This window comes from Hyperolius riggenbachi, chromosome 5 (assembly GCF_040937935.1).
Source record: "Hyperolius riggenbachi isolate aHypRig1 chromosome 5, aHypRig1.pri, whole genome shotgun sequence".
Taxonomy (NCBI): domain Eukaryota; kingdom Metazoa; phylum Chordata; class Amphibia; order Anura; family Hyperoliidae; genus Hyperolius; species Hyperolius riggenbachi.
In genome coordinates, this window is record NC_090650.1 from 260524129 (window position 1) to 260540097 (window position 15969).

Sequence of the window (15969 nt, forward strand, 5' to 3'; positions counted from 1 at the left end):
GCTGCCTCTGTCCTTCAGCAGCCCTATCCAGCACAGCTGTGTGATGTCAGTTCTCAGAGACAGGGGAGACGTCTCCCATTTGACCATAAAAGCAGGAAGAAAAGTGGGATTGGTGGGCGATCATAGAAGTACATTTCCAGCCTTGTGTAGAGTGCAAGTTGACATCCAGGAAATCTCCTGCATAGCTATTGTGTATCTCTGGAATTGTGCTTCATACGTGCCTTATTGTGTACACCATATTAATAACACCCTGGTCTCCAGAGCTTTAGAATCGCCCAGCAGAGGAGCTAAATGGTTGTTAAATTATAGTGCCTGGAGGCTGAATGTCTCCGCTGTAAACTTAATTGGATCATTAATTGAAAAATCCGCAAGAGAACGCAGATGTTTCCTACCCACTTTGAACTGTTACATAACTGGAGTTGTCTAATAGGGATACAAATGTTAAGATGACCGACCTGTTAATACTGTACCATTCACACTCTGTGCTTTCTCTGCCTGCCGATCTTGTTGAATGGATAATACAAACTACACAGGCTAGGGACAACTTGATGCTGAAAAACAGACTATAGTCCGGTGCTGGCTTGTATTTATGCTGTAGATACCTGCTTCTTACAGAGCTATTCTACACTGGCCAGCCTGTACTAAATCACAGACCTTTGGTCTATAATCCTTACCCTGTAAAGTGAAAAAAAAATCTTGTTCATATTGTTAAAGTGGACCTGAACTCTTGCACAGAAGGAAACAGAAAAAACGCACCCTGTATGTATTTAGAGCGTTTAGCCTGTTTAATTCCCCCTCTTCATCTGTGACTAATCACAAGTGTAATTTGATCTATCAGCTGGCTAACTCAGCAGAGCAACTAATTTGTAAATGCAGGATGTTAACCCTATGTCTGCTTCCATGAAAGCAGGAAGTAGGCATGCTGCAGGTGAATTGCAGGATTTGTATCAGCTGTAACAAAGAAATGTTTTTCTTTAAAAGTTATTATGCTGTTGCTTATCTTTTAGAGCAGAGAGTTCAGGTCCAGAGTAAACATACTTAGTAAATTACAGTTCATAATATATAATAGTAAAAACAGTAACTTTGCTCAAGTAGTTTGTGTGGGCTTAGAGTAAACCTTAACTGAATAAAATGATTTAAAATAAACCCATGATGCACCTGCATGACGTACCTTCCTCTTGATGCACTGCACAGATCCAAGGCTGTGAATTCTGTATTGCTGGCATGGCTTGGACACAGAACAGACATGTCCAATTTAATAGTAATAGATTTGAATAGATTGTTGTTAGATTTGATGTTTCATCAAATCTAATGCTTGCACTAGGAAAAATAGGGCTGATGCACACCGAGCGAGTGCGGATACGCTTGGTTAATGTATCTCAATGGGGTGGTTCACACCAGAGCGGGAGGCGTTTTGCTGAAACACATACTCCCGGGGTGAGGCATTTTTTGGATTGCGGAGGCGTTTATGCCTCCAATGTAAAGTATAGGAAAAACGCAAACCGCTCTGAAAAACGGCAGTTCAGAGCGGATTTGCAGGTGTTTTTGTTACAGAAGCTATTCAGTAACGGCTTTACTGTAACGATATATGAAATATGGTACACTGAAATCCGCAGCAGCAATCCGCAAAACGCCTCATAAAAATAAAAAAAAGCGATTCAAAATCTGCTAGCACTTTGCGGATCTGCTAGCAGGTTTTGGTGTGCACCAGGCCTTACAGTGCTTTCCTAGCTTTACACTTTGAGACCAGCATCGAAGGTAGAATCAAAACCACCCAGCAAAAAATGAGCAGATATTGTTTTAATTTAAATATAATAAACTACCATCAGCAGATCTGTAATAAGCAGGGGATGTTGTAACTGAGGATAGAGTAATGCCTAATACACACAATAAGATTTTCTGGCAGATCTCTTGCCAGACCGATTATTTCCAACATGTCCGATCTGATTTCCGATCGATTTGCTGTTCACGTCTATGGAAGATCAATCGGACATGTTGGAAATAATCGATCTGCCAGAAAATCTCATTGTGTGCATTAGGAGTATTTGAGCTTGCTAATGCTAGCGCTATGCAGGAGCCATGCATTGTACCGCAGAGCACAGTCACCCACGTTGCTTCCTGGTGCAAAGCTGACTAGGGATGGTCAATGAGATGCATATCATTTCCAGTTGATGCAAATTTAGAATGCAAATGTATGCAGCTTTAAAGGACAACTGAAGTGAGAGTTATATGGAGGCTGCCATATCTATTCCCTTTTAAGCAATACCAGTTGCCTGGCTGTCCTGCTGATCCTCTGCCTCGAATACATTTAGCCATAGACCCTGAACAAGCATGCAGTAGATCAGATGTTTCTGGCATTATTGTCAGATCTGACAAGATTAGCTGCATGCCTGTTTCTGGTGAGATTCAGACGCTACTTCAGTGAAATAGACCAGCAGGGCTGCCAGGGAAGTGGTATTATTTAAAAGGAAATAAATATGGCAGCCTCCATATTCTTCTCACTTCAGTTGTCCTTTAAAATGAACCAATCAAATCCTGCTGAGGTAAAACTTTATTGGCCCATTTTCAAGATTTATAAATTTGCATACAACATTTGCATAATCCTGCATTAAAATTATTTGCATCTCATTGACCATCCCTAGTGCTGACCACACTACATTACACTAAGGCCCCATTCACACCGAAATCTCCGGCAAAACGCTCAAACGCTAGCGCTTTTTAAAGCACTAGTGTTATTAAAGCCAATGGGTACCATTTAAAAAAAAAAAAGTCAGATACTCACCTAAGGGGAGGGAAGGCTCGGTCCTAATGAGCCTTCCCTCTCCTCTCCCGGTGCCCGGTGGATCCTCCGTTCAAATCCCCCACTGCGGGGGACTTCGGAAGTCTTTGGGAGCACTCGGGCTCCCGAAGACGGGCCGCTCCATACCACGCACGCGCGAGTGCGTCATAGAGGGTAAGGAAGTCTTCTGACTTCCGAAACCTCCCTTCAGCGGCAGAAGTGACAGTATTTGACCGAACTGGTCGAATACTGCTACGGGGGATCCTGAGGGGGAGCGGGCACCGGGAGAGGAGAGGGAAGTCTCATTAGGCCCGAGCCTACCCTCTCCTTAGGTGAGTATCTGACTTTTTTTATTTTTAAAAGGTTACCCATTCACTTTAAACCCTATGGGCCCATTTATTACTTGGGCGATTAACGCAAATCGGCAAATGCGTAGCCTGCACCATTTTCAGGCGATTTCCCTGCAATCGCGTTTCAGTGCTATAGAAGCGCTAAACGCGATCGTGGAAAAATCGACACAGTGTCCAGTGATTTTTTCCGTGTGTAATCGTGGAAAAATCACTCCCGCAAAACTCCAGTGGTAATCGCCGGCGTTTTGCACTTTTGAGTGTGAATAGGGTCTAAAGATGCTGTTCCCAAACTTCTTACTGCCGTAGGATAATGCTTGTACAATGATTCTCTATGAGAGAGTTTATATCTGAGGGGTTCGTTTGTGATCCGCTTAGGAAAGCGGTGCTTGGGCCATTTTTTAGGCGATTTGCCTCAATGGAAGGTATAGGAAAAACTCAAAACGCTCACAGAATCGCTTTGGCAAGCGATTGCGTGAGCATTTTTTTTTAAATAAATTATATTTATTTTGTACGGCTCAAAAGTGCTCTGCAAAAGCGCTTACAAAAACGCCCCCTAAAACGAGCGAACACATAGAAAATCACCAGAAAACGCTTTAAGAAAGTGGGGGGGTCCACTGCAGACGTACACGCAAGCCGAACGCAATGTGAACAAGGCTGTCAAGGGATCATCTCAACATAAAGTGATCAGCTGGTACCACCCAGACTTTTTTAATACAACTAATGCAAGCATTCAGTTCTGCTATGAAGATGTGTGTTGAAATTAGTCTGGGCACAGTGTACTGCAAGCAGTGTAAAAATCATATGAGAAACACTTATGTATCATTTCTCCCCTAAAGAGTGTGTTGATGGTGTTTCTAGAAATGTACAAGGTAAGAATCCTATGGGCTAGCAGATGATGTGCTAAGCTCAGATGCTGGCTAATGGCTGCCTATAGGACAATTGGGATGGATTTACAATGACCTGCCATGTCCTTGAAGAGCAGCTTACAGAAAAGATGCAGGAGACTTGTAGGGTATGACTGGCTTGAAGTAAAGCGTCTTTGTGACAAGGACAGCTCCAAATGTTTCTCCCTGATGTCTTTTCATGCTTGTCTGCAGTTTGGCCTTCTGAATTTGAAGACACGTCAACAGGTGTTGAATGCTGGCCTGAGAGGTTTTTATTACAAGCCTCTAGGTATAGCAAGGATTTGTTTTCCTTTTGTGACACCCCCTGTGGGAAAGAGGACTCCAATAATAATGCTGCCCGTAGTCTTGGGGGATGGGATTGGGGTTGGTAGTAAATCTACTACAGAACTACCACTAGCAGTTGCAGCAAAATAAAATAATCTGCATATTACTAAACACATTTGTATGCACAATGCTAGATTGTCAGCTGATTTGTGCATTATGCTTGTCTTTTGCATTATGGTTTGATGTCATGTAACCCCATCTTAAAAATCAAAGTGTACCTTACGTTTTACCTTTCATTAAAATTATATTTCCATTTTTCTCTATCCTCTTCTATGAATCCTGATTTGCTGTACTCATTACTATGTTTCTGTGATGGCCCAATCCTGAGGGCCCTTTCACACTGGGGCGGCGCGGTAAATTTACCGCACCCTAATGTTAGTCTGTGGGGTACTTTATACTGCCCACATTGTAGTACGCTGCGCCGCAAGTGCCCTCTTTAACTCCCAACCATACCTACGTTGCCGTGCGGCTCCTGCATCAGACCGGAAGTCATTTAAGTCTATGGCAACGTGCGAGTATTTAAGGCGGACCTGAACTTAGAAATTCCTCTTTGCTCTAAAAAATAAGCAACAGCGTAATAACTTTTAAAGAAAAACATTTCTTTGTTACAGCTGATAGAAATCCTGCAATAAATCTGCAGTGTGCCTACTTCCTGGTTTCATGGAAGCAGACATATTGTTAACATCCTGTGCTTTCAAATTGGTTGATCTGCCATGGCCGTCAGCTGACGGGAGAGATCAAATTACAACTCGTGATTAGACACAGATGAGGGGGAATTAGACAGGCTAAACTCTATAAGCCAATCTGCAGTCTTAAGCCAGGTAAAGGTGCCAATTAACGTCTTCTATACGGTCAATAGTACGAACTATCGATGATAGCTTGTCATCAATTGATTGCTCCATCGATCTGAATTTTCAAGCGGTTGCTAGTCTGATTGGATTGTTTATCATTTTGTCTCTCATTGGTGAACCAGAATGATCGTTTCCAATTGATCACAACAATTAGATTGGATGGTGTATAGTTTGTGAAATTGGATCATGAATGTGCACCTTAAGGTTCTCACACTACTGTCAAATCACTTCTGTCATGGCAATGACCAGCTAGCTGCCCTGCCCTCCACCTTTCCGCCAGCTTCAACTGTAAATCTTTTAATCTAAGAGAAAGGCAGAACTAAAGGTGTGAACTTGTGCACAATGAGGATTGGGACTCAATCCCTCTGGCAAGGTTTTGGGGCTGAGTGCTGTACAGACTACCCAGTATGTTATACTAGAGCAGCATGACTGCTTCCATGGTGTGAGGAGGAGGGACAACAGTTTATTATAGCATGTGTACATTTACTGTTTACAGTGTTAAAAGCAAATAAAGTTATTTTTAGAATTTGAAGACAGCGGGAGGGCGGTCCCCATGAGAAAGAGACAACACATGCTGCTTCAGCACTGCCCAGTACATTTAGAAGGCAGCGTGCCTTAAACATTGCTATTTGGGCATGTAGAACATTGCAGTGATTAGATCAAAACTGCATTTTTAAATGTAGACTAAAATAGTTGATGGCTTTCACACAGATTATAGCAAACCTTAGTGCTACGCTGTCAAAAAGGTTACTTGTTTACCTTTTGGTTAGATCTGGTTTACACACCCCAAAATAGATGGCCCTGTGGTTCCATGAGTCTGACTACCTGACTGCCTGCCAAGTATGGTAGAACAACTTAATGAAGGCATACAGCACATCATACAGTAAAAGTATAGGAAAATTGACTGCTAACTTTAAGGTTTTGCTTGTAACGTAAATATTCCTTATGACTGTCACATGGCCAGGAATAAAATCAGTTTAATATTAGATTAGCAATATAACCATGCTTTGTGCTTAGGAGTATGCTCCTTATCTTGCCCCACCCCTTCCTGCCCAACTTGCCTCTAAAATCCTGCTTTAGTTTTCATTGAAATACCATCCCATAGGCACAGTGTGGTGGGGCTAGAAGCTCTACTACAGCAAGGTGGCTAGTAAGGGTGCATTTTAAAAACATTTATCATTAGTATAAGGGCCAGTTCAGAGGGTACACTGCCGGTGACTGTGCATGTTGTTTACTGCCGGGATCCACTGAGATGATCCGCAGCATTCATCTCAATCCGTTTGCTGGTGGTTGGCAGTGATTGAGTTTGCACCATGATCGATTGAGTTTTCCAAGACACTGCATGTAGCCTTGACCGTCGGCTGCGTTTGTGGTTCCATGTCCACCTAAGCGGAGCTCAAAATGTGACGCCAGAATGCCGGGAACCGAAGCAAAACTTTTTCTGCTCGTTTTCAGCACACCGAAACGACCTGCTGACACCGGCTGTGTGAACCGGTTCTTAGTAATCCTGCCGTGCCTATGTATTGTGACAGGAGCACTGCCAAACAGCAGTTTCCATTTCTCTTTTCTTTTATATTGAAATACTTTGTGATCCCATTGTTAAAGATAACATGAAAGACTTGAAACTTTTCACTCATCAAATGAAGTGCATAACACTTAATATGCCACTTTGTACTTGTGATGATAATCAACTACCAGCCCATTGCTTCCTATTTAACAAAAGAAATGCATGCGTTTGTTAAAGAACAAGTGACACCCATGCTAAGCTAGAAATAAAAAACACACACATATATATATATATATATATATATATATATATATATATATATATATATATATATATATATATATATATATATATATATATATATATATATACATATATATATATATAGGTAGATAAATACTACTTCTACTTACATAACAGATGTATCGTGCTATCCACTTAATGATTCCTGTGAATTTTACAAAGGAAAAGCAGAAAATCCAATTCTAGGCAGTGGCCATTTTGCCAAGCTAATGCTGACATCATATCCTCCCTGACTCTTGTTACCTCCACTCCCCCCCTCCCCCCCCCCCTCTCTTGCCCATTGTGTATTCATTAGCTGCCCTCCTCCCAGAGTCTTTTTTTATTTACACATCCAATCACTGAGTCACCTCAGCCTTGCTTGTAAACAGAAGTGATCAGCTAGGCAGGGAAATAAATGGAAGAGGAGGAATATATTATAGATAAAAAAAACTCCCGGCATTCAAAAGAACTCCCAGCATTCAACTTTTTGGCACTAGGGCCAGTGCTCCTAAAATATGTGATGACTACAAACCATAACAGCAGAAAAAGTTTTGAATGCAGGAATAGCATCTTTATCACTTAATACACTCAGACCAGTTGCTGTTGAAATTTGATTTTTATGGTGACAATACCGCTTTAAGACCACCATGTATAAGCAAGTCTTTTTAATTGAATAGACCTTAGATTTGACTAAAGCTTTGTTCACACTATCTGACACATTCATGTGTGTGTTTAACACGTACCATGCACGTTAGTGTTCACTAAAACACATGCATTTTTAGCATGCAATGTCCGCAAAAATATCTGTAGACGCATTATAACGCACTGTACAACAACAGGTTACTGCACTGTAAATGCCTTTCATGGTACTTTGCAGATTGCAAACAATGTACAGTGCTTCAAAACTGACAGCAACGCACATGTGCACCAGCCCTAATGCTGGATACACACTTCGCGTTCCTGCACTCGATGCGCCCGTCGATTGGCGTCGACTCTATTATTTCTGAGCGCATTTCGATGATTGTTAGGTCGATTTACATGTAAAGTATACCAAATCGACCTAACGATCGATCGAAACGCGAATCGGACATGTTGGAAATAATCGAGTCGACGCGAATCGACGAGCGCAAGATGAAGGATGAGGACATGGAACAATGATGGTCACATGACCATCCTGGTTTTCAGCAAAAGAAAAGTATTTAATAGTATTTAGTATGTGGTGTTTTTTTTTTTTTTTATGTACTTCTTGGGATGGAGAGGGAGCTGGCAGCAATGGGGGCTTTAAAGGGATACTTAAGTCAAATAAAAAAAATGAGTTTTACTCACCTGGGGCTTCCCTCAGCCCCCTGCTGCTGTTCGGTGCTCTCACAGCATCGCTCCGATCATCCTGTCCCCGCTGGCGGCTGCTTATAGTTTCGGCGACAGCCGCCGACAGGCTGGGAACGCGAGTGATTTTTCGTGTGCCCAGCCACAATAGCGCCCTCTATGCTGTTATTGCGGCAAGAAGGCTGCCATAACAGCATAGAGGGTGCTATTGTGGCTGGGAACGCGAAGAATCACTCGCGTTCCCAGGCTGTCGGTGGCTGTCGCCGAAACTGGAAGCAGCCGCCGGCGGGGACAGGAGGTTCGGAGCGATGCTGCGAGGGCACCGGACAGCTGCAGGGGGCTGAGGGAAGCCCCAGGTGAGTAAAACTCATTTTTTTTATTTGACTTAAGTATCCCTTTAATGTCAAGAGAGTACATTCTGAATGCAGAAAATGAGGTTTTACACCTATTTCATCATTTTATTTATTTATCATTAATTTATATTATTTTAATTATTTTCTTTCAAACTTGCAGGTGTGACATTTGTTGCATTTCATTTCGCACCCACCGGGGTCTACTGCGCCACAATGCTACAATCCACAAGTTACTCCCCAAAGACCCATCCGGAAAGCCTTTCATCCAGAACAACCCCTCCATTCCGGCAGGCTTTAATGACTTGGGCTTTACTGACTTCTCTTGTGAGAAGTTTCCTGTCATTTCTCAGGTACGTACCCTCTTAATAATATCTCCCTTCATTATCGTGTGTGTTGTCAGTAAGACGATGGACTTTCAAATCTGAACTTGCCCTTAAATATATCAAAACAGCAAAGTACCTCAGTGCAAAGTCAGACCGCTCCTGCTGTAAGCAGAGGTTCAGGCCCAGAAGTGTTAAGATACTTGCTGTAATCCAGACATCCAAAGGCTAACTGCTGGGTTTAGCAGCAGCGCCGTTCGCCGGACGAGCTCCGCTCTCTGGTGCAGCTGGATAGCCTCCCTGGTGTAAAAGAGTAAGCTGCAATATTGCCGCTTACTCTTTTACAGCTCTGAGCGCTGCATTACTCTGACATTCAGTCAGCAGCCACCGACAACCAGCTTGACACGCAGGAGAACGGAAGCCGAAAGTTCGGGCAGTCACGTGACCGGGGAGGCTATCCAGCTGCACCAGAGAGCGGAGCTCGAACGGCGCTGCTGCTAAACCCAGCAGTTAACCTTTGGATGTCGGGATTACAGCAAGTATCTTAACACTCCTGGGCACACTGTGTGGATCCTGAGGTGGGAAACTACCGATACAGGTACTGCTCTGATTATTATTCCTGAACCTCTGCTTACAGCAGAGCGGTCTGACTTTGCGCTGAGGTACTTTGCGGTTTTGATCTTTTACCTTGGGGCTTTGGAACCAGCCCACCTCATAGCGGCAACCACATTCTTGTTGCGCTCCTTCCATTGTTTTTACTTGCCCTTAAATATATGCTTTGCTTTGGATTGCTACCATGAGTTCAACTTTACCAGTAAAAAATCTATACCAAGAATTAAATGCACTTAATTGAGTACATATTAATATTTACCAAGAACATTTAAGATGAATCAAGACTGCAAAAAACCTGATTGCATCTGATTGTGAGTCATCACTGACCTTAGGCCTGGAACCCACTAGATTGTAAAAATACACTTCCACGCAATGCAAATGTGTTTAAAGAACGCTGCGTCGCCATAGACTAACACAACTTCTGGGCCAACGCAGATCGCCGCAAGAGCCGCATGGTAATGTAGATATGCGCTAGCGTTAAATTGGGCACTTCTGACGCAGCATACCGTAACATGGGAAATATGAACTTCCCCATAGACCTTCATTAGGCTGCGGTAGCAGTGCGGCAATTTGCGGCGCCGCACCACCACCGTGTGAAAGGGCCCTTAGGGTTGTTTGCAGTCTTTTTCTAAATTCATTTGGAAATCTGTGTCCTCACATTTAGGAAAAGGAACAATGGCAATACAACATCATAATACAAGCATGTACACAACTGAACAGAAGACTGCAAGCAGTGCTCGATTGTACTAAACATGGTTATGTGGAAACTACAGACCACTGATCAGTATAGCATTTTCTTTTAGTACAGAGGTTTTTGTAGTGAATATTAAAATAGATTATGTATGTACCCAAATTTCTGCATCCTTAAATATAACCCTATTTTAGCGTTTGTGTACCTAATGAGACTGTATAAGCAGTAGAGGGTTTTGAGTTAATAGGGACACTTTAGGACACTTTTAGGGACACGTGAGGTGTGAGCTGCTGTATGCAGTGTGGCCCTGATAATAAGACCTGACAGCAATAAATTCATACCATCTGTCCTGCAGTGCAATGTAGTCATTATGCATACGTTACATCTAGACTCCACTGGTTAAATCTGTTTTATTCCCAAGTAATAATTACTAATTAGTTGAACATCAGGAGTAAAGCTAATCTCTGGGAGGGGATATGTCTAAGATATACTACTTTGCTTGCACTAAGCTGCAATTTAAAAATGGAGAACAAAAGGAGGATGGTCAGCTGTGTGTTTTGTGCAAAATGGCTAGATGCAGTGTATCACAGCAAGACATGCAATGCTCTTTGGGTTTCTATAGCAGTAAAGGGCTTATCATCCTAATCCCCAGTTCACAAGGCTTTACATGGCATGTGGACAAAAAGAAAAAAAAATACAGGCCTGCCCTTAGACCCAGATAGACATTAACCCATCCATAGCCAGAGTGATATGCAGCTTAAAAGATAGCAAGTTTCCATATTCTATTTATATGCATTGATTTGATTTGATTGTGGTTATGCTGACATTAGCTCCACATCAGCAAGATGTGTGCATAATATTGTATTACAACATATTGGGCTTGATTCACTATACAAACAACGTATGCCCGTTATGCAAGCTATGCGTGGTCGTGTTGCGTAACAGCAATAGGCCCCTTTACACTTAAAGCATTGGTGTGCGTTGGTACGGTTTTATTTTTTTTCCTCCATAGCAGTGCATTGTGAAAAAGCTTTCAGTTAAAACCAGTATAGAAGGAACTGAGCCACAGGAACAAATGGGCATTACTTTGAAAATCAGTTGTCTTTCAGTTATAACTGACCGCAACTGATTAACCTTCCTGGTGGTATGATTATTTCCGGATTTTAGGGTCTTTCAGCATGTTTCAGAACCTGAAATCAGGAAAAAAATCATCCCGCCCGAATGCCAACAGCAGCCCCAGCACTCGCTCACCTCCCTGGAATCCAGTGCTGCAATTTTCTCTCCGTCCTCTGGGTGGCGCTTTAGCTCTACAGTGAGATCACTGATGTCGAACTGAGTGATTCAGAGCCTCTGTAGAGAGGAAGTAGAATAGCTGCCTGAGTCTGGATCCCCTTGAAGGTGAGTCAAAATGCTGCTGCACTCCATTGCTCTACATTGAGCTCCCGGAGGCGAGCCCGAGCATAGCTCAGGGTTACCACCAGGGAGGTTAAGTGTAAAAGGATCTTTAAGTTGCGTGCGTTGTTTACAAAGCCGTGCACGCTCCTGTAACTGCCGCATGCTGTGAAGTATCGCGACCCCGATACTTTACTAGTGCGGCTGCTGCTATGTTAATCAACATAGTAGTTACTATTTTAACATAGTAACTACTATGTTAATTAACGTAAATCAATATAGTAGTGGCTGCATAAGTGAAGTATCGCAGTCGTGATACTTCACAGCGTGCTGTAGTTACAGGAGCGTGCATTTCTGTGTAAACACCGCAGCAGCACTGTATAGTGAATGAAGCACTTTGTATTTCTAAAGCATAGTTAAGTAGATCATACTTTTTATAGTGTACAAAACTAACATACATGTCGTTTTTTTTGTTTGTTTGTTTGTTTTTACCGCCACAGGTTTGGTGTGAGACTAACTTACGAAGATGCATCAGTGAATTGCACAGTTTCATTTGTGACGTCTGCAACAAGGCCTTCCCAATGCCCTCTGCTCTGAAGCTGCACATGGAGACCCACAAGGATCAGATTGACAAGAAGCATGAAAGCGAGCACCCGCATGAGAGTGGCCAAGACCAGATAGCTTTTATGGCTGCCTTGGGCCTGCAGCACACCAAAGACATCAAGCCAGTCAGTCAGAAGGACAGTTCACTGGAAAGTGCCCAGGGTGTACAAACCGAGGCAATGAAGAGCAATCTACCTCATGAGCTTAGTAGCGGCACAACCATGCTGAAATTATCCCCTTTAGAGGCATCTTCTGTGGGTGGACCTTTCACAGTTTTGCCGCCTGCAAGGGAGAACCTGAAATTGCTTTCTTTGCAGCCTTTCCAAAAAGGATTTACTATACAACCCGACAACAGTATTGTGGTGAAACCCTTCTCTGGAGAACTAGCAGATATACAGCAAATATTAAAGATGGCTACCTCTGCACCTTCTCAAATCAGTCTTCCACCTTTGTCTAAAACCTCTCCTGCTGCTTTCAAACATATGCCACCTATAAAGCCAAAGCCACCAGTGACCCCTCGGTCTGTTGTTGCTGCCTCAACACCTCCTTCTGCAGCTACCAACCAACAGGCTTCTCCTGGCTGCATCAGTCCAAGTCTTCCTCCCCAACAGCTAAGAATGACTAAAAATACAGTGGAATCTGCCACAAATGCAATATATATGCAGTCTAGATCTGGAGTCACTTGCAGTTCCTCTGCTCAAAATTCCCAAATATCCACGTCTGAAACTTTAAGTCAGCAAGACCTTAAAACCCAGCTAGAACAGGACAGTATTATAGAAGCCTTTATGCCTTTAGATTTGGAGGCAAAGATCAAACCAGAGGCTGCCGAAGGGGATCTAAAATCAATAATTTCTGGATCAAATGGTAAAAAAGCAGCCCAAACTAAAAAAGTATTGTATCCTTGCAGTTTCTGTGATCAGGTGTTTACATTTTCTGGTGTTTTGAGGGCTCATATACGTACTCACTTGGGGATATCACCTTACCAATGTAACATATGTGACTATATTGCAGCAGACAAAGCAGCGCTTATACGCCATCTCCGAACCCACAGTGGTGAAAGGCCGTACATCTGTAAGATCTGCCAGTACCCGTTTACCGTTAAGGCAAACTGTGAGCGGCATCTTCGTAAGAAGCACCTCAAAATCACTAGGAAAGATATAGAGAAGAATATAGACTATGTATCCACCAATACATCTGAAATGGTGGATGCTCTCTGTTCTCCAGACACGATTTGTAAGTGCTGTGGGGAAGACTTGAAAACCTACCGTGCCCTTCACATACACATGAAAAGCCACACCAACTTTCAGAAAAAGAAGCCATTTCAATGCAAAGAGTGTGGCACTACCTTTTCTGCTAAAAGAAACTGTATCCACCATATTCTTAAACAGCACCAGCATGTGCAAGAGAAGGAAATAGAAAATCATGTTCTGTGTGGGTCTTCTAGTCCAGACCTAAGTAGATCAGACACTCCAGTCTTGGAGGAAAGCACTTACCTGGATCGGAAACCTACTGCATCTTACGTGGAACCACAAAATGGCTTTCTTCATGGGGGGGTACCTTCTTTCTCTTTTAAACTTGAACCTACTGCCAGTTTTCCTACAGAGCTTGATGAGCCCTTGGACTTTTCTCAGAAGAACAAGAACACCAGTGATTTCCAAGTTAAAGAGGAGCACATCTACAGCGCCTCTCTTGTGGCTTATGATTCCTCCATGGAACCTATTGACCTCTCCATGCCTAAAAGTATGAAAAAGGACAATGATAATGCCCACCTTCTATCAAAGATGCATGAGCAAATAAGTAGCACTGGAAGTCCGCTGTATAATTGCCAGCCATGCCCAGTTTCTTTAAGTGCCAATGAAATCTTAGAAAAAGCTTCAACTATTACACATTCCAAACAAGTGAAAACCCCTGTACATTTGACTGTCCCAATCATTTCTCCTGCTGTACTTGGAAGTGGAACTATCCTTCGCCCATTGAGGCCAAAACCACCTCCACTTTTGCCAAAGCCTCCAGTGTCTAAAGAACTACCACCCTTGGCCTCCATTGCACAAATCATTTCTTCTGTATCATCTGCTTCTACTTTATTGAAAACTGATATCGCAAAACCAACTTCTCAGGTTCCTGCAAACAGCATCCCAGCCTCAGAAAAATCTGGACCTTCTAATCCCAAGGCAGTTGGACATCAGAAAGATCAGATGGCTTTCAGTGACCCACCCCAGACTAGTGGAGGCACTGCAAGTCCAACGGATGTCAGTACAGCCACTGCCTTAGTTGTAGGTGCGAAGAAAAGAGGTAGAAAAAAAGGAACAAAAAATAAACCCAAAATAGCTCCTGGTGTAGATCTGGAGTCAAGTGGTGAATTTGCAAGTGTTGAGAAGATGTTGGCCACAACAGACACTAATAAATTCAGCCCTTATCTGCAATCCACTGAACACATTAAGGATACAGACAAAAATGGTACCAGCGAGGATGAGAGAGATAGTGGGGAAGAAAAAAGGGGAAAGAGGAACTCTTACTCCAATTCTTTGCAAAAAATAACTTGTCCTTACTGCCCTCGTGTTTTCCCTTGGGCCAGTTCCCTGCAAAGACACATGCTTACACATACAGGTAAGAAATCTTGGTTTGTACACATTTGCTTTTCATATTTTGCACTGGTGTTGTTTCACAGCCCTTTATTGTGAACATTGAAAAAAAAATGTTACCATTCATTGCCTCTTTGAAGTCTATTACAATATAATATCCCTACTAGGCCTGCACGATTTTAGGAAAAAATTGAATAGCGATTTTTATTTATTTATTTTTTTATTTATTTATTTTCTGTCAAAAATTGGGATTTTCACTATTTTCTTCAAATCAAGCTTTAACATTAAATTCACAAAGTACAGTAAAATTTACAAAAAATGCATTGACAGAAAATGACATCATACTATCAAATTGATAGTATGATGTCATTTTCTGTCATGTTTATAAATTTTACTGCATTGTGAATTTACCAAAACAAATAACAGGTATTAATAAATGCAAAGCTGAGTACCACAGTAGATCCTGGGCAGTGGTCACTTAGGCCCAGTGCACACCGGGCGGATCCGCCGGCCGAATCCGCCTGAAAATCCGCGTGGCTAATGTATCTCTATGGGCTGGTGCACACCGGCGGTTTGAGGTTTTTACCAAGCCGCAAACGTGCCTCTTGCTGCACGTTTGCGATTTGCTTATTAAAACCTCAAACCGCCGGTGTGCATCAGCCCATAGAGATACATTAGCCACGTGAATGCGGCCGGTGAACACCCGGCTGATTGCATCAAGATCCGCCCGGTGTGCACTGGGGTTAAACTCACTCATCCGCACCCAAAACTGCTAGCGTTTTGTGGATCTGCTAGCGGTTTTGGTGTGCACTAGGCCTTACTGAGCAGTGGTGGTGATCCAAGTTGTTTGCTCGACAGGATAGTGGAGAGATAACAGATCCTGGGCAGTGAGCAAATGTACAGCACACAGTGTGACCACGGGAGACAGGGTGTAAGTGCAGAACAGGAGATGTGCAGAACATTCTCCTCCACAAGCAACGTGCTGGCCGCATTACACTACTCACTATGGCACTATGGCTCACTCCTTTTGGCCGGAAGCAGGAAGCATGCTGCGCGGCCAATACAAACCATTTTAAGCATGGAATGCTTAAA

The 15969-nt window shown here is 42.8% G+C and overlaps 1 protein-coding gene across 4 annotated transcripts in view; it reads left to right on the plus strand.

Moving 5' to 3' along the window:
* RREB1 (ras responsive element binding protein 1) overlaps positions 1–15969 on the plus strand; it is a 128792-nt gene that overhangs the window by 99916 nt on the left and 12907 nt on the right. For all 4 annotated transcript variants that reach the window (XM_068236850.1, XM_068236852.1, XM_068236851.1 and 1 more), the window contains 2 exons: positions 8838–9027; positions 12193–14902. In XM_068236850.1, the coding sequence (XP_068092951.1) occupies positions 8838–9027; positions 12193–14902 (2900 nt within the window). The remainder of the gene's footprint in view (positions 1–8837; positions 9028–12192; positions 14903–15969) is intronic.